Raw genomic sequence first — 26,312 nt, forward strand, 5'->3', positions numbered from 1 at the left:
TGATGCTGGATCCGGTTTCCTCCTCTTCTTTGTCTTCGACCCACAGTAACTGAATTTCCACCGACGCCCTGCAGGTTAAGCAGTGCCGGGGGCGGGCGTTGTTAACCCGGGTCACGACCGATCTGGTATGGGATTCTTTAGATGAACGCTCATATTTGTTTGGCACACTTTTTACGCCGGATGCCCTTCCTGACGCAACCCTCTGCATTTATCCGGGCTTGGGACCGGCCTACAGATTGCACTGGTTTGTGCCCCCATAGGGCTGCATTCATCAATTTTCTTTGTGTATCGCAGTTCATTGTTTGTTCCTCCCACTATTGTGTAGATTTTTGTGTGCAAAGTATTTGTCGGGCAAGTCCTTACTGTACTGTAGATCTCCACTGTTGTTTTACAGTAAACCAACTTACTATAATCATAATGCAATAATTCTCCATCGGAAAGTTGCCAGTCCGCTTTTCAAATGTTTTTTTTAAATGGGAAAAACAGTAGCATACAGTAAAGTTTCAGCTTACCATTTTGTATATTAAAATAAGTTTGTGTCTCTAAATAGTGTTTTAATTTGATAAAATTTGTTTATGTGGGAGGGGTTAATTATCCAGCCATCCATCTTCTACCGCTTATCTGAAGTCAGGTCGCAGGGGCAGTAGCTTCACTCCTGGAGCCTTGCTACCAAGGAGCTTTTTACCTCCTCGATAACCTCAACCTGAAAAATAGGAAAGCCCACCTCAAAGAACTCTGCCTCTTCATGGTAAGGCATGTCTGTAGAATTGAGGAGGTGTTTTAAGTATTTTCCCCACTGACTGACAATGTCCCGAGTTGAGGTCAGCACCGCTCCATCCCCATTAAACACATTGTTGATGGTGCACTGCTTCGCCCTCCTGAGATTCCAGACGGTGGACTAAAATTTTCTCCAAGCTGTCCGGAAGTCTTTTTCCATGGCCTCACTGAACTCCAGAAGCCCAGCATACAGGCGCCGAGCCGGGTGGCAATAAGTATCCCCCATGCCCGCTTTGTGGGCAACAACAGAGTGGAGCACAACCCCAAGAGGACAAGTACCTGGTATTTAAAAAAAAAAAAAAAGGAATATAATTTGGGCAGGAAATTGTCAGGCTTAAATCTTGCTTCTATCCCTGTTGTGTGGCATTTGTGTAGGTTTTCTCTGCTTACCCAGGCTTCATCTCACATCTCTCAAAGATGCATTTTAGATTAATTTAAAACTACATTTTCATTGTGAGAATAAGCAGCTCAGAAAATTGATGCGTGGATTGATTTTCCAAAAGTGTAAATGTGGGTATAGTCTGTTTATCTCTCTGTTAACCAAGCAGGGTTCCAGGTTATCTGAAATTATGACCAGCTTGGCAAATGCCAAGTCGGTAAACTGGAAAAGGGGCCCTAATGTACCATGTGCAAAAATGTAACATGGGTCAACAGAGGGTTAAACTGCTCTGTGACTGACTGGTGACCGGACCACGGAGTAACCTGCCTCTCAACAAAAATCAGGAAAAAAATGAGAATGACAGTTCATCTTGGAATAGGTTGAAATTATTTCTGATTTCTTCGCGATAGCTACTATATTTGATCGAATATTCCAACAGACGTGAACAATCAATTGATGGGTTACATCTCCACTTGCCGCACATGTTCAACTCATATGCCTGACTAATGCTATTTTCCTCTTTAAGCTTCTTGGGGCTATCATCATGGGGTTTGGCTTGTGGCTCATCCTGGACAATCAGAGCTTCATCGTTGTTTTCAGTAAGTCCCAAATTAAAATATTTTTTTTTCAGAGAAACAGGCTCAAGTCATAGTGAAACTGAATGACTCGTTTATCTTCATTTAAAATAAAGTACCATATTCGAAAGTTGATTCAAAAGGTTAATTTGTTTTGTGTGTGTGTGTGTGTGTGGGTGAAATGTACTTGAGTCAGCAAGCAGTTCATGGTCAGTATCCAAAGTCAATATTTTGATTATCCATTCATCCATTTTCTTTGCCGCTTATCCTCACAAGGGTCACGGGGAGTGCTGGAGCCTATCCCAGCTGTCAATGGGCAGGAGGCGGGACTACACCCTGAACTGGTTGCCAGCCAATCGCAGGGCAGACTCATAATCACACCTAGGGGCAATTTAGTGTCCAGTTAATGTTACATGTTTTTGGGATGTGAGAGGAAACTGGTGTGCCCACGCAGGTACAGGGAGTACATGCAAACTCCATACAGACAGGGCCAGATCGAACCCGGGTCCTCAGAACTGTGAGGCCAGCGCTTTACCAGCTGATTGACCGTGTTTTCAGTATTTGGATTATTTAACGTCAAAGTGCAACATTACTGAGAAAGCTCAGACAAACACAGTGCAAGGTTCAAAGGGGCACAACGCTTAGAAATACATTTTCTTTTGGCGCTTATCATTAGGGTTGCGGGGAGTGCTGGAGCCTATCCCAGCTGTCAACGGGCAGGAGGCGGGGTACACCCTGAACTCATTGCCAGCCAATTGCAGGGCACATTGAGACAAACAGCCACACTCACATTCACACCTACGGGCAATTTAGAGTGTCCAATTAAGGTCGCATGTTTTTGGGATGTGGGAGGAAACCGGAGTACCCGGAGAAAACGCACGCAGGCACGGGGAGAACATGCAAACTCCATACAGGCAGGGCCAGGATCGAATCAGGGTCCTTTTGTGAATGTGAATTGTGAGGCCAATGCTTTACCAGCTGATTGACCGTGCCGCCCAATACTAAATAATCGAACAACTAAAATAATATATTCTTCCACGTTATGATTTTCACTGTTCCAATGAGATGTCATATTTGGAGTTCAGACCCAAAAGTAGATGTATCCATTTTTGTTGTTTCAATTTATATAATATATAAATCAAAAAATCTACAGAAACAACAAAAATGGATGTATCTGCATTTGCGTCTGAAATCTTCATATATATACTGTATATAAAAATATGCCAATACAAATGGAGCCCAGATTAACAGGATGAAAACAAGACAAGGTCTGGCTCTCGGGTCTTGGAATGTTACAGTATCGTTGAATATTTATAATACAAAATGGAAAATAAAAAACACTTTAGTTTTTTGTTTTTTTTACACATTTATCCAGACCTTCCATCTTACCCAATGATAATAAAAATGTTTACCACTGAAATAATTTCACAGAACACAATGTTTTATTGTGACTTGTAGTGTCATACAGAACTCCCACATCAAACATGTCTGACAGAATCTTTTTTTTTAATCATCCAGGTTCTATTTAACGTACACACATGAAAACCATAGAAAGTTTCCATTCTTCGATATCTGTCTCTAAAAATAACCATTCCCACTCTGGTTTACCTCCTATTTTAAAATTAGCAACAAAGCACAACTTGTACCGCCCTTGTGATGTAATGTTATGATTATATTGCACTTGTGTGTGCCATCTGACTGCAGTGTGTCTTTTTGCTGTGGTCAGTTTTTCTACTGTATAATCCCTTCATGACAAACGAAGAAAGTTGGTAGCATTACCACATGATTCACCATAACTTTGCTAGATCTCATTTGTTAGAAATGCTTACATTAGTGCGCTTTTAATAGTGTGGACTGTAGAATATGGCAATATACTGTAGAAAAAGAGCCAATGAAGATTATGTGCATACATACACACAGACACAGACTGTGCACAATACAGTGTGTGAGAGAGAGTGTTGTTGTCTTGGAGGAGATGACGACATTTGTCTCGTCAGTGGCCACGCTGCAGGTGTCATCCCCTGGGACACTGTGCTCTTTCTCTTCTGTCCACCTTCAACATGCATCACATCAGCCCAGTGCAGTCCCTGCTTGACTCACCACTGCAGACGTCACCACTTTGTTGAGGCCTTGCAGAGAGGCAGTGAGCATGAATTTGCCTATTTCTCGGCTGAGGTCTCCAATGCAGTCACACATGAGAAAGCACATACAACAAAGCACTAAACTACAATACACTGATTTGCTTTGTATGGGGCTGAGTGAAGAGATGCTCATTGGCACACTCCATATGAAGTCAGATGATTGCTATTGTTGCGAGTGGAAATCATTGTTGCGTGTGTGTGTGTGTGTGTGTGTGTGTGAGTGTGTATGTGTGTGTGTGTGGGTGTGCGTGCGCATCCGTGTGTGTGTGTGCGTGCGTAGGAGAGATGAAATCAGATTGATTCTAATCATAAGGATATGGACTGAACATATGTGTCAAGTTTATGCAAACTAGGATATTTAAAGTGCAATATTCAAGGAAGGAACTTTTGCTCACGAGGAGAATGTAGGGGATGTGTACAATTACAATCTCCTGCCCGTTTGGCCACATCTCCACGATTGTTTTTATTTCTTTTTTTTTTGAAAGAATAATCCAATTAATCCAACAATATGTATGTCCAGTCAAAAGTATTGACGCACAATTTAGATTTTGTCGGCACCGTGTTTTAAATTAATCCCAATGTAGGTTTTTGTTATTATTAATTAATATTATACAAACGGGGGCACTGTGGTGTGTGGTATTTTATCTGATTAATACTGTGACTTTAATTTAACTCATACCAATGATGTAGTTCTACGTCATTTAAAAACCCGATCAGGTGATCCCAATGACATAGAGTAGAGTTGGTCAACCCACGGCTCTCGAGCCGCAAGCGGCCCTTCGCCTACTTTCGTGCAGCTTTCGTGAAGGCACGGAAGTATATCGAAATTGCATGCACACACCCAAATAAGAGAAATGGAAAGTCGTGAACATGGAAAAACAAAGACAATTGACAATCCAGGAGTGTTTTGAGAAGAAATCTTCATCCTCAATGAAGGTAGACATGCACCACCACTGATCAAGCTTAACATTCCACCGGACGTGCGTCACAAAGGTTACTTTTCATACTTGCAAGGAGGACGAGATTGGTATAAGTGAGTGGGAGGTCAATCCAGATTCATCTGATTATTGGATACTGTCTGATTCTTAAAAAAAAAAAAAAAAAAGACAACACCTCAGTCTTGCTATTTTCAGCGAAAATGTGGCAAATATTGCCAACAATCATTCCGCTTTGTGAATGCTACTTCAGTAAACCAGCGATCACTGTTAACATATAAGATAGTGTACCAAATTGCTCAGTGCAAAAAAAAAAAAAACCACACTATAGCAGATTTATTCATTTTTGTTTTGTGAGTTAGAGTATTTTATATAATGTGCTCCTGAGTTAATGTTGCTGAACTGAATTTTAAGTTATTATTTATTGATTTTATTACATTTAATTTTTCACTATCAAATGGTGCAATAACAGACTTACTTTAAATTTGACGCCAATTGATGCGCTTAAAATATTTACAGAAACTGAATTTTTTTAAAATTTATTCTTTGATGTAGAACTATATTTTTCAAATGTATTTTTGTTTTCTTGAATGTTAATGTTAATAACAATACATTTTTATGCAGCGCCGCTCCTATATATATGGACTATATATAGTGACAGGAGAGAGTGGAAGGGGGCATGATTTGTTTTCTTCTTGCTAGGGGGGGCCTGACAGAAAATAATTGAGAAGCACTGTTGTAGACACACATGCACACACTCACAGTTCCAAAGCACATAGTTCAATTCCAAATGTCTACCCATCCATCCAAGGTCAGGCTGCAGAGGCTGCTGCTATTGCTCTTGTTGTTGAGTCACTCGAGGCACCAGAGGATGGTCCTCAGAAGCGCTAGACTGCCCGGAGAAAACCCATGCAGACATGGGGAGAACATGCAAAATCCACACAGGCGGGGCCAGGATTGAACCCTGGACCTCAGAAATATGAGGCTAATGTTTTACAGCTGCGCCACCGTGCCGCCTATTATTTTTTTATTTTTTATAATGTTAATTTTTAGTATATATATAGTTTTTTTCTAACTCAATATCCTACTATGAGATTAAGCCACTGATTAAAGGGTTGTTTGTTTTTCTCATTTGATAGAATTATTTTCTTAGCGATAGTTAGCGTGACGAGTGATGATTGTATATATTTGTCAGGAAGGTCGATTAGGCTTAAGTCGCCAAGTATAAACAATCTCGGCAGATGTTGAATCCAAAAGGTTAAAATATGTTGGGTAACCAAAGCCCAGAACCAGTGAATTTGTATTTATTCCCATATAGCATGAAAGTAAGTATCTGGGGTATTTTTGGTGCATTGTATACAAATACTGGATGGCGAAAACCACATTTTATGCATAGGGAACTGAATAAAATTTACTTGGAGTACTTAATATTGTATGAGCTGTAAATTTGTATTTTTTTACAAATGTATTGTTACATATCTCTATCCAGTAGTTATGGTCACAGACATGGAAAGATGCCACTCTGGTTCTAATCGGAGGGACATTCCTCCCAATCACGCCCTTAAGTTCTCACTGTCATTGCCCACGTGAGTATTGAAGTCCCCCAGCAGAACGATGGAGTCTCCAGCCCCATGTATGCCATGTCTGTATAGCCATAGAACACAATATTTAGTGTGACCGGAAAGATTGGTCAAAATCGTCTAAAATGGCTGAGAGCAAGGGGGTTTCTCTTTAGAAAAACAGATGAGATTGATTGAATAAATCCTATAAAGGGCCCGACGAAATGTAAACAATCTTCATATTAATTGGACTTAACGCTAATTTTATCTGAACGGAATCGTCGATAATTGGCATTTTAGGGTAAAAGGCTGATCGGTTTTAATGTCATAATTCACCACAAAACACACTTACTCTGTGTCGCCATTGTGCACAGCATATCTGAATCCAAAACTTATCTTATTTTTAGATAGTTGTATTTATGTATTTTTTTCACGTCTTTTGACATATTACTGTAAATATGACAAAGTTATTTAAAAAAAACATCAGAAGCACAAGCGAAAGAGAATGTCTTAGACAGGCAACGCATAATGAGTGGATTAGGCACAGGCCAAATTTGTTCTTTCACAATTGCACTGTCAGACTACTGCAATAAAATTCTGCATTCAAATACTACCGCATCCCATTTTTGACAGTTATTGGGGTTTATCTTGTCAACTCAAATGTGACTGGATACAGTTATTATTACTGTGGAGATGACAACACAAGTGGGACTCACCAACTGTATGATAAGAACAAAATGGGGGCATGTGTTGGTCACCAGTGCTCACAACAGGAGATGATGTTTGTGTAAGCCTTGCTTGTGGTATGTTCACATACTTATAATACAATATGGATCGCAAGCAGGCAACAAAACGTTCCGTAGCCTAGAAAACAAGTGCTCGGGGAGGAACCCAACGGCAAAGCAGGAACCAGAAAAAAGCATGCCACTGCTCTGGACACCGGCCTCACCAGAGACGGCCGCGAGACAACCGGGCATCGGTCGCCACCGAGGCTCGGTAGGAAAGTGGCCAGTGGCCGGTCGCCAAAGAGGCTCCATCATGAGGCGGCCGGGGATCAGTCGCTGCCAAGGCTAGGTCATGAAGTTGTTGGGAAACATCAGGAGTGAGGAGGACGACGGAGAGAAGGACCAAAGCCATGACCGCCACGATCATCATCATAGCCATCCTGATGCCCTTCCAGTTCCGGGGTGGCCCATCTGAACTCCCCAGCTCCTGTCGCCGTCGAGACAGGGGCGTGGGACGGCCGCGGACCGGTCGCCGCCGGGACTGGAACGAAGAGGACTGTGGTACCGTCGCCGTCTGCTGGACAGGAACGTGAGGATGCCGATGAGCCGTCACCATCCTCTGTTGCCGTCGAGACAGGGGCGTGGAACGACAACGTGCCAGTCGCCGTCGAAGCAGCAGCGTAGGATGGCAGCGGACTGGTCGCCATCGGAGCAGGAGCGTGGGGCGGCCGCGGTCCGGTTGCCGTCTAAGCAGGAGTGTGGGGCAGCCGCGGTCCGGTTGCCATCGAAGCAGGAGCGTGGGGCGGCCGCGCACTGGTCACCACTGAGACAGGGGCGAGGGATGGCCGCAGACCGGTCACCGCCAGGACTGGAACGAAGGGGACTGTGACGCTGCTGCCGTCTGCTGGACAGGGGCTCGAGAATGCCGACGACCCGTCGCCACCTCCTGGACCGGAACGTGAGGCAGCTGTGGAACCATTGTGGGATTTGGCGATTGGCTCCTGAAACCCCACAGGCGGCAGAACGCTGCATTGTTGCTTTCGATGTTTGCCTTGGCACTCCTGAACCTGGGCAGTTGTTCATGAATGAGAGTCAGCTCCTTCAGACGGAGTCCGACTGGCTCATCGTCAGGGATCCCGGAGGAGAACTGGCAGACACTAGAGGGAGTGAATAGATTATTCTTGGGCACGACACGGAGAGACGGGAATGATAAAGTCCTCCCCCTCTTAACTAGAGGAAAATAGTTCGCCTCGTCTGTATTTGAATTCACTCCAGCCTCTGAACTTAAGCGCTGTGCAGTTTGCTTCTGGGTCTTGTTCCTTGGGAACACACACGATGAAGGCGCTCTGGCAGGCTCATCCTCAATTGCCAATTCCACCCTTTTCCTATGACGGTCGCCCAGACGCCTGTCACCACCGCGACGTAGGTGTGACGCGGCAGTGAATCTGTTGCCACACGCGACGTGAGCTCGGTTCGAAAAGGGGTTGATGGATACTGTGGCATGAGAATGGATCAGCAGCGTGTCTGTTGAAGCCGAGACGTGAGCATGGCGAGGCGGCGGATCAGTTTCCATTGCAACGTGAGCTCGGCTCGGTAGCGGATCAGTGGCTATCGCAGCGTGCTCTTGCAGTGAATCTGTTGTCACAGCAACGTGGGAATGGCGTGGCAGTGGATCCCTTGCTACTGCGGTGTGAACGTGATTTGTCAGCAAGTCTGTCGCCACCGCGAGGTGGGCGTGTCTCAGGAGCGGGTCAGTTGCAACCACAGCATGAGTGTGAGTCAGCAGCGAGTCTGTTGCAACCGCGACGTCGGCTGGTTATTTAATCCTCACCGAACCTGGGCCATGAGGACCGCTAGTTTGGCGCTCTGCCGCTCTGTTTCTGCCCGCATTTTGCGATAGAAGACCTCGTGATTCTCGAGTCACTGCACCTCGGGATTTGCGGACCCCTCCTCCCTCTGAGCTGGAAGTTTCACCACCAGCTCTGGATCTGCTGGTTTGGCCATTGCCGGTGGGGAGTGGATGGACGAGGATGGTGTCTTTGTCGCCGCGCAGCGGGAGGCACAAGGGAGCACCCGGCCTGGGCGTCTCCTCTGGCCGCCACGCGGAGGATGCTAGATGGCCAATCGGGTTCCCAAAAACGGATTGGAGGACTTGGACCTACCTGGTGAGCGGGTCGTGGTCGGGACGCAATCATGACACGCAGACGGTGGGTGTGACAGGGAAGATGCAAACAACATCATGGAGCCTACCCAAATAGGACAGGCTTGGTCCTTCGGCAGTCGGTTTGCCCCGCATCGGTCCCAGCGACGCCAGGTCTTTCCTGGGTCCTGGTCTGGCCAGATCGTTCTGTCATGACCCATTGATGTGGGAGAGGACCCAAATGCAGGACTCCGGAGACGCTGAGGCAGTTTGGGAAAAGTGTTTATTCGGTCCAAAGTCGGGGATCAGGCAGACAGTTAAGTGGAGCAGCGGTAATCAGGACGTCGGGTGTGGAGAGCAGGTCCGCGTGCAGGCAGGGGTTGGTACACGGGAGATCGATCAGAGAAGGCAGGAGTATCAAAGATGTCAAGCTTACGGGATCGGTCGGAGGACAGGCGGAGGTCGGTACACCAGGGTTCACAATCAAGAATACGGGAATACGGGGCATGAGTTGCGACGATCTGGCGAAGACCAGTCGTCCCCTGGGTCCTATAAAAACAGGGGTTAATCAACGAGGATGAGGCACAGGTGTGCGCCTCCTAATCAGCGCCGGTGTGCTGTGTCCCGCCCAGCCAGGTCTGGACCGGCAGGACATTGACAATCTTGTGATCGGATCGGTTATCATTTGTTTAAACTCAATAATTGGCCTCAAAAATCATGATCGCGTAAAGCTTAATATTGATGACATTTTATGTGTAAGGCACTTTACATTAATAATACACTACACTAATTAAATAAAAGTGCGACACGCCACACGATTTAAAATAAATAAAATGAAAATTACTGGATATATGAGAAACAGTAAAATAGGTGTAAAATATAGTTCATTATATCATTTTTGATTGAATAACATCATTATTATCCTTACTCGAGATGTTAGATACCATATTTCTGGATGACACCACAACAGTATGTTTACATCCTTGAAAGAGTACCACAGATGCATTATTTGCCTTGAGGATGCTCGCGGAAAAGTACAGAGAAGGTCAGAAGCAACTACATTGTGTCTTTGTAGACCTAGAGAAAGCCTATAACAGAGTACCAAAAGAGGAACTATGGTACTCCATGCGCAAATATGGTGTGGGGGAGAAATATGTTAGGATAGTACAGGACATGGCTTCCGTTTTCAAGATGGGAGCAGCTTAAACAGAAGGTTCTGACCAGCCCGATCGTAATTCAAGAAATCCTGCTCATTTTGGACCGAATGTTGTGAATACTCGACGTGGGACGTTCCTGGCCACGACTTCAGTGGACTAAAACCACCATCTGTGCAACCTTAGTACCAAAATTGGAGTCGTATCGTTCGCGTCAAAGCAACTTGGCCTAAGTTAGGCAAGCTGAGGCGCTAAGAACAAAAGCGTCTGTTTTCCAATATTTACTGAGGAGAAAAACATCAAACGATAGTATCTACAAGTCCTGCAAAACCTAAGTGTCATATACAACGAGGATAGTGAGTACCAGTAAGAAGTTGGGTGAGTGGAAATGCCAACTTAAACTTGCTTATCGGCCTAGTATTCCTGAGCTTAGGTTGCTAACAACGAGACGCGTTTGTGATCAATTTGTGGATGTTGAAGAAACATTGAACGTCAGTAACTTCATGACTTGTACGATGAGGAACGTGAGGACTTAGGAAATTCAAAGGGCCACTGACATTAAATGCATGATTTTTAGTGTATTATTAATGAAACATGATTTTGACGTACACAGCTTATTGTAACTCCCGCCATGAAAATCCTCTCAAGGGATTTATTTTCGAGAAGAAGCAGGAAGTGACGTACATGGCAGGACCGCCCTCTAGTGGAATCGTTTGTTTCTATTAGTTTTACCTCCGGAAAGGGAGTTCGTTGTTCCTTCGTGTTAGCCAAAATGTCGGCTCGTTGCATTGCTGGACATTGCTTGAACACTCAGGAGGATGGATTTACCTTTCATAAGTGAAACTGCACGGGCGCAATGGACGGGAACTTGAACGTGGGTTCCAAATGGACGGGTAAGTGTGTATACAGCTACTAAAAAAAAAATAACAGTTTGGGGCAGACCACGTAATCGGTCTCGCATAACGAAACAAAAGATCCGCATACATATGACAGACGTGCTAAATGTGTCGATGTGCGCGTCGGGACAGCGTCAAGCTCGCTGGCGAAGGTTGCTGCGTTGCCTCGCCAGCGAAGGCTGCGAGTCACCTTGCGGACGGCGGCAGCTCTGAAAAACGCTGCCGAAAATGTTGCACTCAGCCATGAGCGATGACAACGCCGTAAAGCAGCCTGGCTCAGCTCCGTAATAAGCAACCTCGACGGCGAAAAGGAGCCACCCTTGCCGAGGCGCCGCGTCCGCCAGTCACGGCTTTGGCGAAGGCTGCGCGTCGGGCACGCGAACGGCGGCGGCTCTGAACAATGCTGCCGACGATGCCGCACTCAACGACGACAACACCGTAAAGCGCCCCGGCTCAGCGGTGGTGGCTATTAACACCGCCGTAAAGCGGCCTGGCTCGGCGCCATGATAAGCCACCTCTGCGCCGAAAATGAGCGCCTTGTCGGCCGGGGAGGCTCGTTGCAGCCGGCCGCCGGTCTTGTCGGCCGGGGTGGCTTGCTGCGGTGCCGGGCCGCGATGGCGCATCTCTGCCGCGGAAGTGGATCGGACAGGGAGGAGGTTTGGACGTGATCGCATATCATTTAAATATGGCTCGAAACAATAGGGTAATATTGCCCTGGTAACTTCACTCGGTTGTGTGATGTTCTCTTCTTTGAAAAGAGCTTCCGTGTCAGAAGGGGCATGTTTGTCTCCCATAGTAGGGTCCACCGTGTGTTTTCAATGGTGAATGTCCGGGGTGACGTAGGGGATGCAGCCAACATGGCGACTACTTGGATGTTGTCAAATGATACTTCCGCAACTTTGCGCATGGATGACGCGCTCTCCGCTCATATTTGTTTGTTCGTTTGGGCAGCAGATTATTGTGCTACCTCTCGGTCCCGAGCCCAGATAAATGCAGAGGGTTGCGTCAGGAAGGGCATCCGGCATAAAACTGCGCCAAACATATATGAGCATTCATCATACAAATTCTACAGTTAGGTTGTGTCCCGAGCTTCCTACACCCGCACCCAGAAATGTTAATCTACAAGGTGTAGGTAGAAATTCAGATAATGTAGGTCCAAGACAAAAAAGAGGACGAAAGGGGCTTGGTCAGAAGAAGAAGAGGAATGCACAAATCCAACAGCTGTGTGTCGGGACTTTGAATGTTGGGACTATGACAGGAAAAGCTCAGAAGTTAGTTGACATGATGATTAGGAGAAAGGTTAATATATTGTGCATTCAAGAGAGCAAGTGGAAAGGATGTAAGGCTAGAAGTTTAGGTGCAGGGTTTAAATTATTTTACCATGCAGTAGATGGGAATAGAAATGGAGTAGGGGTTATTTTAAAAGAAGAGCTGGCTAAGAATGTCTTGGAGGTGAAAAGAGTATCAGATCGAGTGATGAGGCTGAAATTTGAAATTGAGGGTTTTGTGTATAATGTGATTAGCGACTATGCCCCATAGGTAGGATCCAACCTCGAGTTGAAAGAGAAATTCTGGAAGGAACTAGACGAAGTAGTCCTGATCTTCCCACACAGAGACAGAGTTGTGATAGGTGCCGATTTCAATGGACATGCATTTCCTTGCAGATGGAGTTGGTGAAGGAAACAGGGGCAATGAAGAAATGATGGGTATTCAGCAAGTGAACTTTGAGGGGCAGAAGGTGGTGGACTTTGCAAAAAGGATGGAATTGCCAGTGGTGAACACTTATTTCAAGAAGAGAGTGGAACATAGAGTGACCGAAGGTAGAAGCACGCAGGTGGATTATATTTTGTGCAGACGGTGTAATCTGAAGGAGGTAACTGACTAAGGTTGTGGTGGGGTAGAGTGTATCTTGACAGCATAGGATAGTGGTGTGTAGGATGACTCTGGTAGTGGGTAGGAAGACTAAGAAAACAAAGGTCGAGCAGAGAATCAAGTGGAGGAATTTAAGAAAGGAAGAATGTTGTGTAGCCTTCTGGAAAGAGGTGAGACAGGCTCTAGACAGACAGGAAGAGCTCCCAGAAGACTGCAATACTATTGCCAATGTATTCAGAGAGGCAGGCAGGAGAATACTTTGGGTGTCTTCTGGTAGGAAAGGGGTGAAGGAGACCTGGTGGTGGAACCCTAAAATCTAAAGCGAAAAACAAGTGGGACACGAAGAAGACTGAAGAGAGGCGTAAGGAATACATTGAGATGCGTCGTAGGGCAAAGTACTTTGAGAAGTTAATGAATGAAGAATGGAGGAAAAGTGTGCTCATTCCCATTTTTAAGAACAACGACGATGTTCGGAAATTGGAAACTAGAGAGGAATAAAGATAATGAGCCACACAATGAAGCTATGGGAAAGAGTAGTGGAGGTTAGACTCAGGAAAGAAGTAAGTATCTGTGAGCAACAGTATGGTTTCATGCCTAGAAAGAGTACCACAAATCCATTATTTGCCTTGAGGATGCTCGTGGAAAAGTACAGAGAAAGTTAGAAGGAGCTACATTGCATCTTTGTAGACCTGGAGAAAGGCAATGACAGTGTACCAAGAGAGGAACTGTGGTACTGCATGCGTAGGTCTGGTGTGGCAGAGAAGTATGTTAAAATAGTACAGGACATGTATGATGGCAGCAGAACAATAGTGACGTGTGCCTTGGTGTGTCAGAAAAATTTAAGGTGGAGGTGGGACGGCATCAGGGATCACCACTGAGCCCCTTCCTGTTTGCTGTGGTCATGGATAGGCTGACAGATGTGGTTAGACTGGATTCTCCTTGGACCATGATGTTCGCAGATGATATTGTAATCTACAGTGAAAGCAGCGAACAGGCGGAGGAACAGTTAGAAAGTTAGATAAAAAGAAAGTTAGAAAGGAGAGGAGTGAAGATTAGCCGAAGTAAAACAGAATATATGTGCATGAATGAGAGGGCCAGACAGGGAAAAGTGAAGCTCCAGGTAGAAAAGAGAGCGAGGGTGGACGACTTCAAATACTTGAGGTCAACAATCTAGAGCGATTGTGCGTGTAGTAAAGAACTGAAGAAATGAGTCCCAGCAGGTTGGAACAGTTGGCGGAAGTTGTGTGGTGTTTTATGTGACAGAAGAGTCTCAACTTGGATGAAGGGCAAAGTTTATAAAACAGTGGTGATGTACAAATTAGAGACGGTGGCACTGAAGAAACAACAGGAAACTGAACTGGAGGTATTAGAAATGAAGATGCCGAGGTTCTCGCTTGGAGTGAGCAGGTTGAATAGGATTAGAAATTAGCTCATTAGAGCTACTGCCAAAGTTGGACGTTTTGGAGACAAGGTTAGAGAGAGCAGACTTCGGTGGTTTGGACATGTTCAGAGACGAGAGAGTGAGTATATTGGTAGTAGTGTGCTGAGGATGGAGCTGCCAGGCAAAAGAGCGAGAAGAAGAACAAAAAAAAGGTTGATGGATGTTGTGAGGGAGGATACACGAGATCGGCTTAGATGGAAAAAGATGACACACGGTGATGACTCCTAACGGGACAAGCCAAAAGGAAAAGAAGAAGAATGCACCGGTTAAGAGGTCGCGCCTGCACGTGTCTGCTCCTGGCAGCAGCCTCCTCACCTGTGCCTGGTTAATGTTAATTATGCTATGCATATAAGCCTTGTGTATCATGTCATTTGCTGCCAGTTTTTTGCATGAATACACGGGCTTCTTGTGAGTGTATATGCCACGTTACCACGTCACAGTGTTCCTGTGCCCCAAAGTCAAGTTTAGTTTTGTTCATGTGCCATGGTTTTTGAATTGTAGTTTTCTGACCTTGATTACGCATTTTTGAACTGTGTACTGACCCCTTCCTGGAATTAAAGGTCCCTTATAAATCCATGTCCTTGCCTTGGAGTCTTCCATCTGGGTCCTACCTGTTGTCCTTTGTTCCAAAGGGAGCAGCTCGCGGTCTCCTACGTCGTAGTTCCGTTCTGCTGGGGTCAGGTTCCTTGACAGGAAGGCGCATGGGTGGATCCTTCCGTCCTTGGGGCTCCTTTGCGATAAGATGGCTCCTATCCCTGAGTCCGATGTATCTACCTCGACCACGAATTGGTGATCCGGGTCCGTCACTATGAGGATAGGCGCAGTTGTGAAACTTGCCTTGAGCTTGTCGAAAGCCTTCTGACAGGTCCTGGTCCACTCGAAGGTGTTGTGTGGGGATGTAAGAGCGTGCAGAGGGGCAGCAACGGAACTAAAGTTTCGTATAAACTTCCTGTAGAAGTTCACAAAGCCGATGAACCTCTGCACGTCCTTCCTGCTGGCGGGAGTGGGCCACTGCAGCGCCGCGTCAACCTTCCCGGGTTTCATTTGTATCTCCCCCTCCGCCAGGATGAAGCCCAGGAAGGACACGGAAGCTCAATAGAATTCGCATTTTTCCATTTTAACAAACAGCTGATGCTGAAACAGACGCTGGAGCACTTCTCTAACCTGTTGGATGTGGGAGGTCATTTCTGACGAAAAGATCAGAATGTTATCAAGGTACACAAATACACTACACACAATACAATAATATACACACACAAACTCCCGAAGTACGTCGTTGATCAAGTTCTGGAAGACGGGAGGGGCATTCGTTAGTCCGAATGGCATCACCAGATACTCATAGTGTCCAGTGGGGGTGTTGAACGCCATCTTCCATTCGTCTCCCTCCCGGATCCGCACCAGATGGTAAGCACTGCGCAGGTCCAACTTGGTGAAGATCCGGGCTCCCTGAAGAAGTTCAAATGCCGTAGCGATCAGAGGCAGAGGATACCTGTTTTTAACTGTGATGTAATTAAATCCTCGGTCGTCGATGCAGGGCCGTAGCGTAGTGTCCTTTTTCTTGACGAAGAAGAACCCTGGTGAGGACGACGGGCGAATGAGACCAGCGGCCAGCGACTCCTCGACGTACTCCCTCATGTCCTGGTGCTCCAGTCCTGTTAACGAAAATAATTTCCCTCGAGGAGGTGAAGTGCTTGGGCGAAACTCAATGGCGCAGTCATACGGCCGATGCGGCGGCAGGGATTTCGCCTTAGTTTCCGAGAACACCTCCTTCAAGTCATGATAGCAGTAGGGCACCGCGGTTATCTCCGAGACGGTACTCAGTTCTTCTAGCCGTACCGGCGCGACTTGGATCCTCCTGTCCTCCCGGGCAGTGAAGCACCGCTTGTGGCAACCTTCACCCCATGCCTTTATCTATGGCCCAATCAATATGCAAATTGTGATCTTTGAGCCACGGGCTCCCCAAGATAATGTCACTGCTACATGCATTGAAAACGTGAAAGCTAATGCGCTCCATATGAGCGTCCGGAAAGCCCAGTCGCAAAGTCTGTGTGCGGTGCATTACTCGGCAGAGGAAGTTGCCGTTAGCGGCGTAGGCGTTACGGAGCTGCTGCGTCACCGGAGTGGAGATCCTGAGGTCGGGGCGCTTCGGTCGAACTGGGCAGTGGGTGATTAAGTGTCCTAGACAACCGCAGTAGAAACAGTGCGCCTCTCGTCAGCGGCGCAGACGCTCCTCTGCTGGTCCGTCGAGACCCTCCACCTGCATGGGTTCTGTCGTGGAGGGAAGAGTGAGCGGCCGGTAAGAGGCCGGACTGGGCACCTCCATCTCTCCCTCGGTCATCGTGTCCATTTGCCCCTGCATGACCAGTCGCTGGTCGACCTTGAGGGCCAACGCCATGAAGGCGTCCAGCGAAGGAGGGAGGTCCACGACGATGAGGAGGCTGCGGATCTGCGGAGAGAGTCCCTGGAAGAAGGCGTCGTGGAGGGCTTCCTCGTTCCATCGGCTCCCGGCGGCCCGGATCCGAAACTCGATTGCATATTCCGAGACGCGACGACGGCCTTGGCGAAGCGTCATGAATGAAGCCGCCTTGCGTTCCGGCGCCCCATACTGGAACACTTGGGTAAGAGCACAAACGAATGCCGTCCAGGAACGACACGTCTCCGAGTTACGATTCCATTCTGCCGTGTCCCATGCCTCCGCCCCTCCCGTCAAGTGGGAAATGATGAACCAGGAGAGCAGGCGTCTGCCCTGAACTTGCAAGCAACGGCGGATGGCTTCCGAGTCGGCTGGGTCCATGTTGTGGCCAGATCGTTCTGTCACAACCAAGAGTCGAGGGCGGACCCAAATGCACGACTCCAGAGGCAAGCAGGCTGTACAGAGGAAGCCTTTATTCGTTCCAAGGACGGTAATCAGTGAGTCAGTCCAAACAAGCAGGGGTAGCAGTAGCAGCTGGCTTATGAGGTTGGTCGGGGAACAGGCGTGGGTCGGTACACGGAAGGTAGACATAGGCAAGCATACGGTAGTGCGGGAACGAGGCATGAGAGGCAACAATCTGGCGAAGGACTAGTCGTCCCCCGGGTCCTTTATGTACTGGGTCCAATCGGTAGTCATGTGACCTCAGTAGACCCGAAAACGCAGTGCAGCAGCCAGGAAGTGAGCGTCAAGTGAGCGACCCAAGAGAGCATCCAGGAGAGGGGGCGAAAGAGGGAGCCAAGTGTGGTGTTGACCTTTTCTATCCATGGAGAAGGAACAAATGGATATTTTCACACCCAAGCTCGAACGGGGGGCCAGACCATGCCTCTTTCTTAAGTTTCATTTTGATATTAATTTGGTTTGAACCAGTAGATTTATATAACGCTTGGAACATTGCAAGGGCCAAAAAGAAGGGGAATTTATGTTTTTAAAAATACCTCAGTGACATTACTGAAATCCTATGTCCTGAAAACAACAATTTTAAACAAATGTTATCAGACCTTCATGTTTACTGTTAGGTCCAAAGCACGGACTTCTCACTCAATGTGGACCCAGAGGCTCCAGCACCAGGATAGAATGATTGAGACAGAGGCAGAGTTATTTTTTACCAAACTGCAGTTTGGGGAGAGCTTAGGAGAGAAGAACATATCCTCCACACCCGCACGTAAGACTCTCTCCGAGCCCCTCCAAAACCACACATTTTATTGAGCTTCACACATAGGGTGGGGGAGAGCAGGTTTCACAAGACAAGTAAAGTTGTTATACAGAGACAGTTAATCTTCTCAAGGCCGGGTGTCCTCTGATTAGACAGTTCTTCCTGTTACAAAAACCCACAAGAATGCAGCTATCATAAATTTGCAGTCACCTTGAGCTCTTAAACTTCCCATAGACAAACAGTACACACACGCATCCCTGCACAGCAACAGAGTCATTAAAAGAGATTTATGACACATGAGGTGATACATTTCACAGGCCTCTGTGAAATGTGTAAGCTTATCTTACATTTACCTTGTTTTTTTTCAACACAAGCAAATAACTGATCAGAGATCCTCCATACTGTTTATCCTCACTTGGGTCGCTTGCAAGCTGGAGCCTAGCCCAGCTTATCTGGGCGGGAGGAAGGGTATACCCTGAATTGGTTTCCAGCCAATCACAGCACACAGATAAACAACCGTTAACCAATCCATCAATAAAATAAGTTTACCTCCTGGCAAAGATCTATCTGCCAACATGTATCATTCTGTTTTGTACCATTGTAAGTTTGCAGACATACACTGTAATACATATAGTGAATGTATGGTAAAGGTTGGAGTCTAAGCAATTATAGTGATTTCAGATTCAGACTTTATTAGTATTGGTTTGTAACTTCTGACGTGTGTGCTTGTCCTTTCCTTGCAGATGACTCCATTGCTGTCAAAGCTGCGTGCTACATCCTGATTGGAGTTGGCACATTCTCCATGCTTATGGGTTTCCTCGGATGTTTAGGAGCCATTTATGAGATCCTCTGTCTGCTTGGCCTAGTGAGTGAAAAGTTGAATTCATATGAATTGGGATGTTCACATATTGTTCTGTTGATAAGTCAGAGCAGAAAACACAGATATGCACAGATATTAAAATTAAATAATTTCATGGTCAACTTTAAGATCTTGAAGTTGATAATGAAATATGGTCTGACTTGTAATCTAAGTTATTAGTTTGATTCCTTCAAATAGATTTAATTTGCTGAATGCTATTTTGTATTCATTCCTCCCTTCAATTCAGTACTTCACCTGCCTCTTGTTGATCCTCATTGCTGAGATTGTAGCTGGTGCCCTCATCTACTTCCAGAACGGTGTGGTAAGCAACATATTTTTATGTGGTGTTCACACCCATCTACAAACAATAATGCTGTTAATAACAAGCAAAACCAACCCATCTCAAAAGTACATCTTTTGAAGTCAAATTTAGTTGTCCAACAATTTGACACTGTAATTGAAATACATTTCAATTGGTTTGCTGCGCCCCCTGGTGTAATGTGAAGCATTTTCAAATTACATTTGCATGTTCCATACATACATCTGCAAATTTTTGTTCAACAATAACATCACGTTTAACTCTGTATGCAACACACTATTATATATTCCAGGAACGTTTTGGTTGTTATTTTTGTAGCTCTCTCTCACATGACTTGAATGGGAAATGGTAGCTGTTGTTTAGTGACATTGTTCTTGTATTAGTATTGTTTATATGCAAGCATAAACATTATCAAAGCAAAAGTGATTCATACTCCTCAGAACAAGTTTAATACAATGCTGTGAAAAAGTATTCGCCACCTTCCTGATCTATTTTTTTTTTATCACGCACAAAGGTTTCAAATCAAACCAATTTTAATATCACACAGAGACAACCCAAGAAAATACAAAATGCAGTTTTCAAATCCATCCATCCATCCATCCATCATCCATCCATCCATCCATCCATCTATCCATCAATCCATTTTCGACCACTTTTCTGGGTCGGGCTGCGGGGGCAGTAGCTTCAGCAGGGATACCCAGACTTCCCTCTCTTCAGCCATTTCTTCCAGTTCTTCCGGAGGTATCCCGTGGCGTCCCCAAGACATCTGAGAGACATAGTCTGTCTAGCATGTCCTGGGTCATCCCCGGGGTCTCTTCCCAGTGGGACATGCCCGGAACACCTCACCAGGGAGACATCCGAATCTGATGACCCAGCCACCTCATCATGGTCCTCTCACTGCGGAGGAGCAGCCACTCGACACTGAGCCCCTCCTGGATGACTGAGCTTATCACCTCATCAGTAAGGGAGAGCCCGGACACCCTGCGAAGGAAACTCATCACGGTCGCTTGTATCTGGGATCTTGTTCTTTCGGTCACGACCCACAGTTCGTGCCAATAGGTGAGGCTCAGATCCCTCTTTACTACAACAGATCACTCCAGACACTGCACTGACCCCAAGATACTTGAACTCCTCCACTTGGGGCAGGATATCATCCCCAACCCAGAGAGGGCATGCCACCCGTTTCCGACTGAGGACCATGATCTCAGATTTGGAGGTGCTGATTCTTATCCCAGCCGCTTCACACTCTGCTGTGAACCGCTCCAGTGAGGGTTGGAGATCACGGCTTGCTAAAGCCGACAGAACCACATCATCATCAAAGAGCAGAGATGCGATGCTGAGGCGACCAAACGAGACACACTCTATGCCTCGGCTGTGCCTAGAGATTCTGTCCATAAAAATTATGAAAATTGGTGACAAAGGGCAGCATTGGTTGAGTCCAACTCTCACCGGAAACGAGTCTGACTTATTGCTAGCACTGCGGACCAAACTTTGACAGCGGTCGTACAGGGACCGAATATCTCGTATCACGGGGTTCGGTACCCCATGCTCCCGAAGAACCCCCCACAAGACTCTGCTACTGCTGACCTCAACTCGGGATGTTGTGAGTCGGTGGGGAGAATACTTTGAAGACCAATCCCACCAACACACCTTCCCATGAGGAAGCTTAGTCTGGGTGCTCTGAGGCAGCCTCTTCTATATATGTTGAGGTCACCGAAGTGGTTAAAAAGCCCCTTGCTGGCAGGGCCCTTGGCGAGGATGAGATTCACCCTGAGTTTGCCTGGATGTTGTGGGGCTGTCCTGGTTTACACGCCTCTGTAACATCGCAGGGACATCAGGGACAGTGCCTCTGGATCGATAGACTGGGGTGGTGGTCCCCATTTTTCAGAAGGGGTACTGGAGGGTGTGTTCCACTTATCGGGGATCATACTTCTTAGCCTCCCTGGTAAGGTCTATTCAGGGGTGCTGGAGAGGAGGGTCCGTCGGGGAGTCGAATCTCTGATGCAGGAGGAACAATGTGCTTTTCGTCGTAGCCGTTGAACAGTGGACCTACTCTACACCCTTGGCAGGGTCCTCAAGGGTGCATGGGAGTTCGCCCAACCAGTCTACATGTGTTTTGTGGAGATGGAGAAGGCGTTCGACCGTGTCCCTCAGTTTTGTGACAATTCAATTTATCATTTATCAAGGCACATAAAAAAATCCTAAACTTTCTGACCCTCTGTGAAGATGTAATTGCCTCCTGAACCTAAAAATCACCCTTGGCAGCAATAACTGAAATCCAGAAATTGGCGTTGAGTCTTTCATATTCCCAGTGTCTCCATTTGTGGATAACGACTCTGACAGTGGTTCACTGGAGCCCTTGGAAATGACTTTTAACCTTTTCCAGACTGATGGATTTCAATCACATTTTTTTCTCATTTATTCTTGAAGTTCTTTGGATCATGACATGACGCATTGGTTTTTGAGATCTTGTAGCCACACTCAAACCTAATTAGCACCATACTTGTTGAATGAAAACTTTGATCACATTTTGTATTTGCTTGGGTTCCTTCTGAGTGATATTGAAATTGGTTTGATGATTTGAAACCTTTGTGTATGATAGATATGCAAAAAAAAAAAAACTTACTAAAAAATTTACTAAACTGTAAATTCTGTCTTCTGTTTGCAAGACGCAGCTAGCTCTGTCTATGTGACTTTTGAGGCCCTGGTTTGTAAATTTGAAAAATCGTTCCCTCCTTCTAGAGCTATTTTTGTTTGAGACCTTCATTCTCTCAGTTCACATCTGGATTATCAGGGAAATAATATTTTGTAATAGGCCCTCAAATTTCCTTTCACTCCTAAAACAGAAACTAATACAAGTAGTTTTTAAAATTGCTCTATACTGTTTGAGACTTTCTTACAACCTAATGGTATGTGTGCTCTACTAAGATGACAAACACATGAATCAGCGAGCGCGAGAGTCAAGAGAAAGAGCGAGACATTTTTTGACACATTATTCCATGTACAGCATATTGTCCCTGACAATATATATTAATGCAAGCTGTCTCCCCACAGTTAAAAGAAGAGATGTCTAAGATTGTATCAAACGTCTTGGACAATTATCCAGGCAACAACTCAACCACAGAGCAGGCATGGGACTTCATTCAGAGAAACGTAAGTGATTGTCAGCTATATTTCCCTCAAATTTTACCTGGTTCAACTCCATTATTTTTGCCGTTCCTCCCAACATATTTAGAATTATGTATAGTGTAATAAAATAGTTTCCTCATTCTGTTATATCTGTAATCATCAGGCTGAAGTCAATTACATGCTGTTTACTTATGGTGCCAGGTGAAAACTCGTGAGATTTTTTATTTTTTTTTTTTGCAAGGTTTCATGGGGCCTTGGGTGTCACATTAAAAAAAAACAACCATCCAAATCGTCTTTATTCATGAAGTATGTTAGAAACATACAAGTAATTTTTTTCCGGGAACTGCTCTTGTAAAAGATACCATAATTTCTCAAAAATAATATTTATTTTTAGGAGAATAAATTCCAACAATTTATATTTTCAAAAAGTCAATAGCGCGCATTATATTTATGTATGGATGAAAAATAAAGAATACAGTCACATTGTATAGTTGTATACAGGTATTTAGAGTGGTAAAAAAAGGTATACATATACATTTCGAAATGATATTCGACGTCTTATGTTACATATTTATATATATTACGGTAATGTGCGCCACCAACCTCATCTCTGAACTCTGACCTCCTCGAAGGGGCGGGGTGGGGGAAGCTTTGCATTGATTGATCGTTAGCGTAGCATATTTGTTGCTAATGTGTCAGAAATGACTGCCCGTGAGTTTGTTTTCACTTAAACAGAGACAAAAAATGTCAACTATAAGGGCTAGTTGTACAGCCGCTATTAAAAGAAATGTTTCACCAAACCGAAGCAAAACAACGTAAGCTGAAACAACTGAATACAATTGACCCCTCCGTAGAAATTGCGTCATTCGCGTCGCTGACCAATCAGAGGCCAGACATCTGCATAAATGTTGGCGTCCGCCATTACCTCTGACAAAGTCGCATGGTCCAGTATAGCTTTTGTTAGCGTTTTATCACGTATTTGGGTTCCTTAACAATAGATATGGTTAAGAGGTGTAGTCACGGACTTTGTAATAGTGACGACAGGTATCCTGATAGGCTAGTTGGATGAGTTCAATTCGTACCCTTTCCAAAACCGAAGACCGAGTACGAAAAATGTCTTCGATGGATCAAACTTTGTGGAAGACAGCATGATCAACTGAATCCATCTAGAATCAACTGGAACAGAAGACCGAGTACGAAAAATGTCTTCGATGGATCAAACTTTGTGGAAGATCGCATGATCAACTGAATCCATCTAAAATCAACCTGAACAGATATGTTTGCACGAAGGTAAGCCCTATATTTGATTTTCAATACATGTCTCATATAAATGAATTAGCAGTTCTTCGCTTGCATAACATAGCTACGTGTGAATGATTGACAGACTTGATCTGTGTTGAGCGATATTTTGCGATGATCTGACTGCACAAATGTGTCTCTTTGTTGCCGGCTAGCGAGCTAAGATAAACCGGACTATGTTTGCATGAAGGTATGCCCTATATTTGATTTTCAATACATGTCTCATATAAATGAATTAGCAGTTCTTTGCTTGCATAACATAGCTACGTGTGAATGATTGACAGACTTGATCTGTGTTGAGCGATATTTTGCGATGATCTGACTGTACAAACCTGTCTCTTTGTTGCCGGCTAGCGAGCTAAGATAAACCGGACTATGTTTCCATGAAGGTATGCCCTATATTTGATTTTCAATACATGTCTCATATAAATGAATTCGCAGTTCTTCGCTTGCATAACATACCTACGTGTGAATGATTGACACACTTGATCTGTGTTGAGCGATACTTTGCGAGGACCTGACTGCACAAACGTGTCTCTTTGTTGGTGGCTAATGAGCTAAGCTAAACCGGACTAGCGAGTCCTAAAAGCCTTCGACGTGCACCGAGACACCAACACTGAAGGAATGATGTTTGAGGACACTAAAGTAGTGATTGTCGTATTCGGTCGGGACTTACGTCGGTTTGGCACTAATTCAAGAATAATTATTGAGGGGAGCGCGTGACGTTACACAAAGAAAATGAGAGACACAACTCATAAATCAAGCCTCGCCTTCTTCTTTTCCTTCATACGGTGGTTCACAAATGGCTATACAGATACACGTACAGATTCTGCACACAAGTGTGATGGGTAACACGAAAATAGGAAACTGTCAATGACGAATTGGTCTTTGGGTTATAATATATTATATTATGTGGCTTCTCGGTCTTCCTCTGACTCCGGAAAGATCTTGCGCTAATATCGATGGTTTCTCCGTCGATATGCATGGAAATACCATTGAAATACCCCTCACTGAAATACTTGAAGCCCTGCTGTCTGCTTTTCAACGATATTTCACTATTTGCTAAGAATGCGAGTGAGAAATCAGCTGGTAAATCGGACAATTTCGCTCTAGTCTTTTCTTCCTGCGCCGCCATTTTTGCTAATTGTTTGTCTGAGGTTAGCACACGTGGGGTGACGTAACTTCAGGAGGCGTGGTTAAGTGCCCTGTATGGAGGGGTCAATTGTACGGTCATTTAAAAAAAAAACAGACAGCGCACACGATGGGTGGTTTTTACTAACGTCACATTTTTTGCTGAATTACCCATACACCACTGCGTGCCACCATTGAATTTCTCTACCTAACGCTCACCAGTGTTGTAGCTCTCTGTTACTGTTTCTGTTTCACGGGCGTCTCGGGACTCAAGTACACAAGTAATCATCAGAGAGCCTTCTGACTTTTTTTTCGATAACTCTTGCCAATTCGCTGAAGCTTTTTCCAGAGTTGCTAGTCGGCGCGCTCTTCAAAGCCTCGTGATGAAGAGGCTCGCGATCCGGTATACAAGTCCGGCTGTGAAAGTGGGGACATCGTCTAACCTTCCGATAAAAGACTTTAGACGTTCTGCGGCTCTGTGCTTCACGGATACTTGCCTTTGTGGATGAGTGCCCGACGCTGGTATCACGCTGCCTGGCTTCAACCTCCTTGTATCGATCGTGTCGAGCTAACAAGCTTAATTGATACTCTATTTCAGAAGGCCAACATTACAGTTAAAATCCTTTTTTTATTAGTCCCTTGAAAGATTTGAGAATTTTGTGAAATACTGGATTTGTTTATTCTTTTGTCTTTCTGCCATTGTCATCAAATTTAAAGAAATAATAAACATTTCGCTTTGCTTGTGGTGAACTAATATACAGGTTTTACTCATTGAAAAATAATTGAATAAATGAAGTTTGCCTCGATATTAAAAAAATAATATTCCACCGCCTTTCGGAATACGGAAAAGGAAAGGCGGTGGAATATGCTTTTATATCAACGAGGAATGGTGCACGGACGTTAAAGAGCTGAGCACACACTGCAGCAATTTTCATTAGCTAAAACAACCTAACTATAAAAAATAAGACTGAACTAACAATTTACAAAGTGTCTTGAGCAGACAAGTATCAGATCCCACTGCTCCACGTTCGTGATTTCTGTCACATAGAGTAAAAGCTCAACGGTACGATACTGCGCTTTTGTGACACAGTCCTGATCCCATGTGTGTATGCCAGGTAGCCTAGCAGTCAGTCTGGGTTTGATGTGCTGTCGGTCGCATCTTCAATAAATGCAGTTATAAATATAATTTTGTCCACCTTGGTATGCATCAGTAACGGAGCTCAGGGATTTAAAAAAATGGCCACCGTTCGAGGCAACACAACGGGTGACGTCACGTGAAAACAACCCATTGAAATGCTCGCTTTTATAAAAGTGCCCATTACGCTCATTTCTACGTAGTTTGAGCTCTCGTTTTG

At 45.2% G+C, this 26,312-nt stretch overlaps 1 protein-coding gene across 1 annotated transcript in view; it reads left to right on the forward strand.

Moving 5' to 3' along the window:
- LOC133498671 (CD82 antigen-like) overlaps positions 1 to 26,312 on the forward strand; it is a 70,965-nt gene that overhangs the window by 39,745 nt on the left and 4,908 nt on the right. The window contains 4 exon segments of the mRNA XM_061815841.1: positions 1,683 to 1,755; positions 18,964 to 19,085; positions 19,327 to 19,401; positions 22,453 to 22,551. Coding sequence (XP_061671825.1) covers positions 1,683 to 1,755; positions 18,964 to 19,085; positions 19,327 to 19,401; positions 22,453 to 22,551 — 369 coding nt within the window.

Source organism: Syngnathoides biaculeatus, chromosome 3 (assembly GCF_019802595.1).
Source record: "Syngnathoides biaculeatus isolate LvHL_M chromosome 3, ASM1980259v1, whole genome shotgun sequence".
In the NCBI taxonomy this organism is placed as follows: domain Eukaryota; kingdom Metazoa; phylum Chordata; class Actinopteri; order Syngnathiformes; family Syngnathidae; genus Syngnathoides; species Syngnathoides biaculeatus.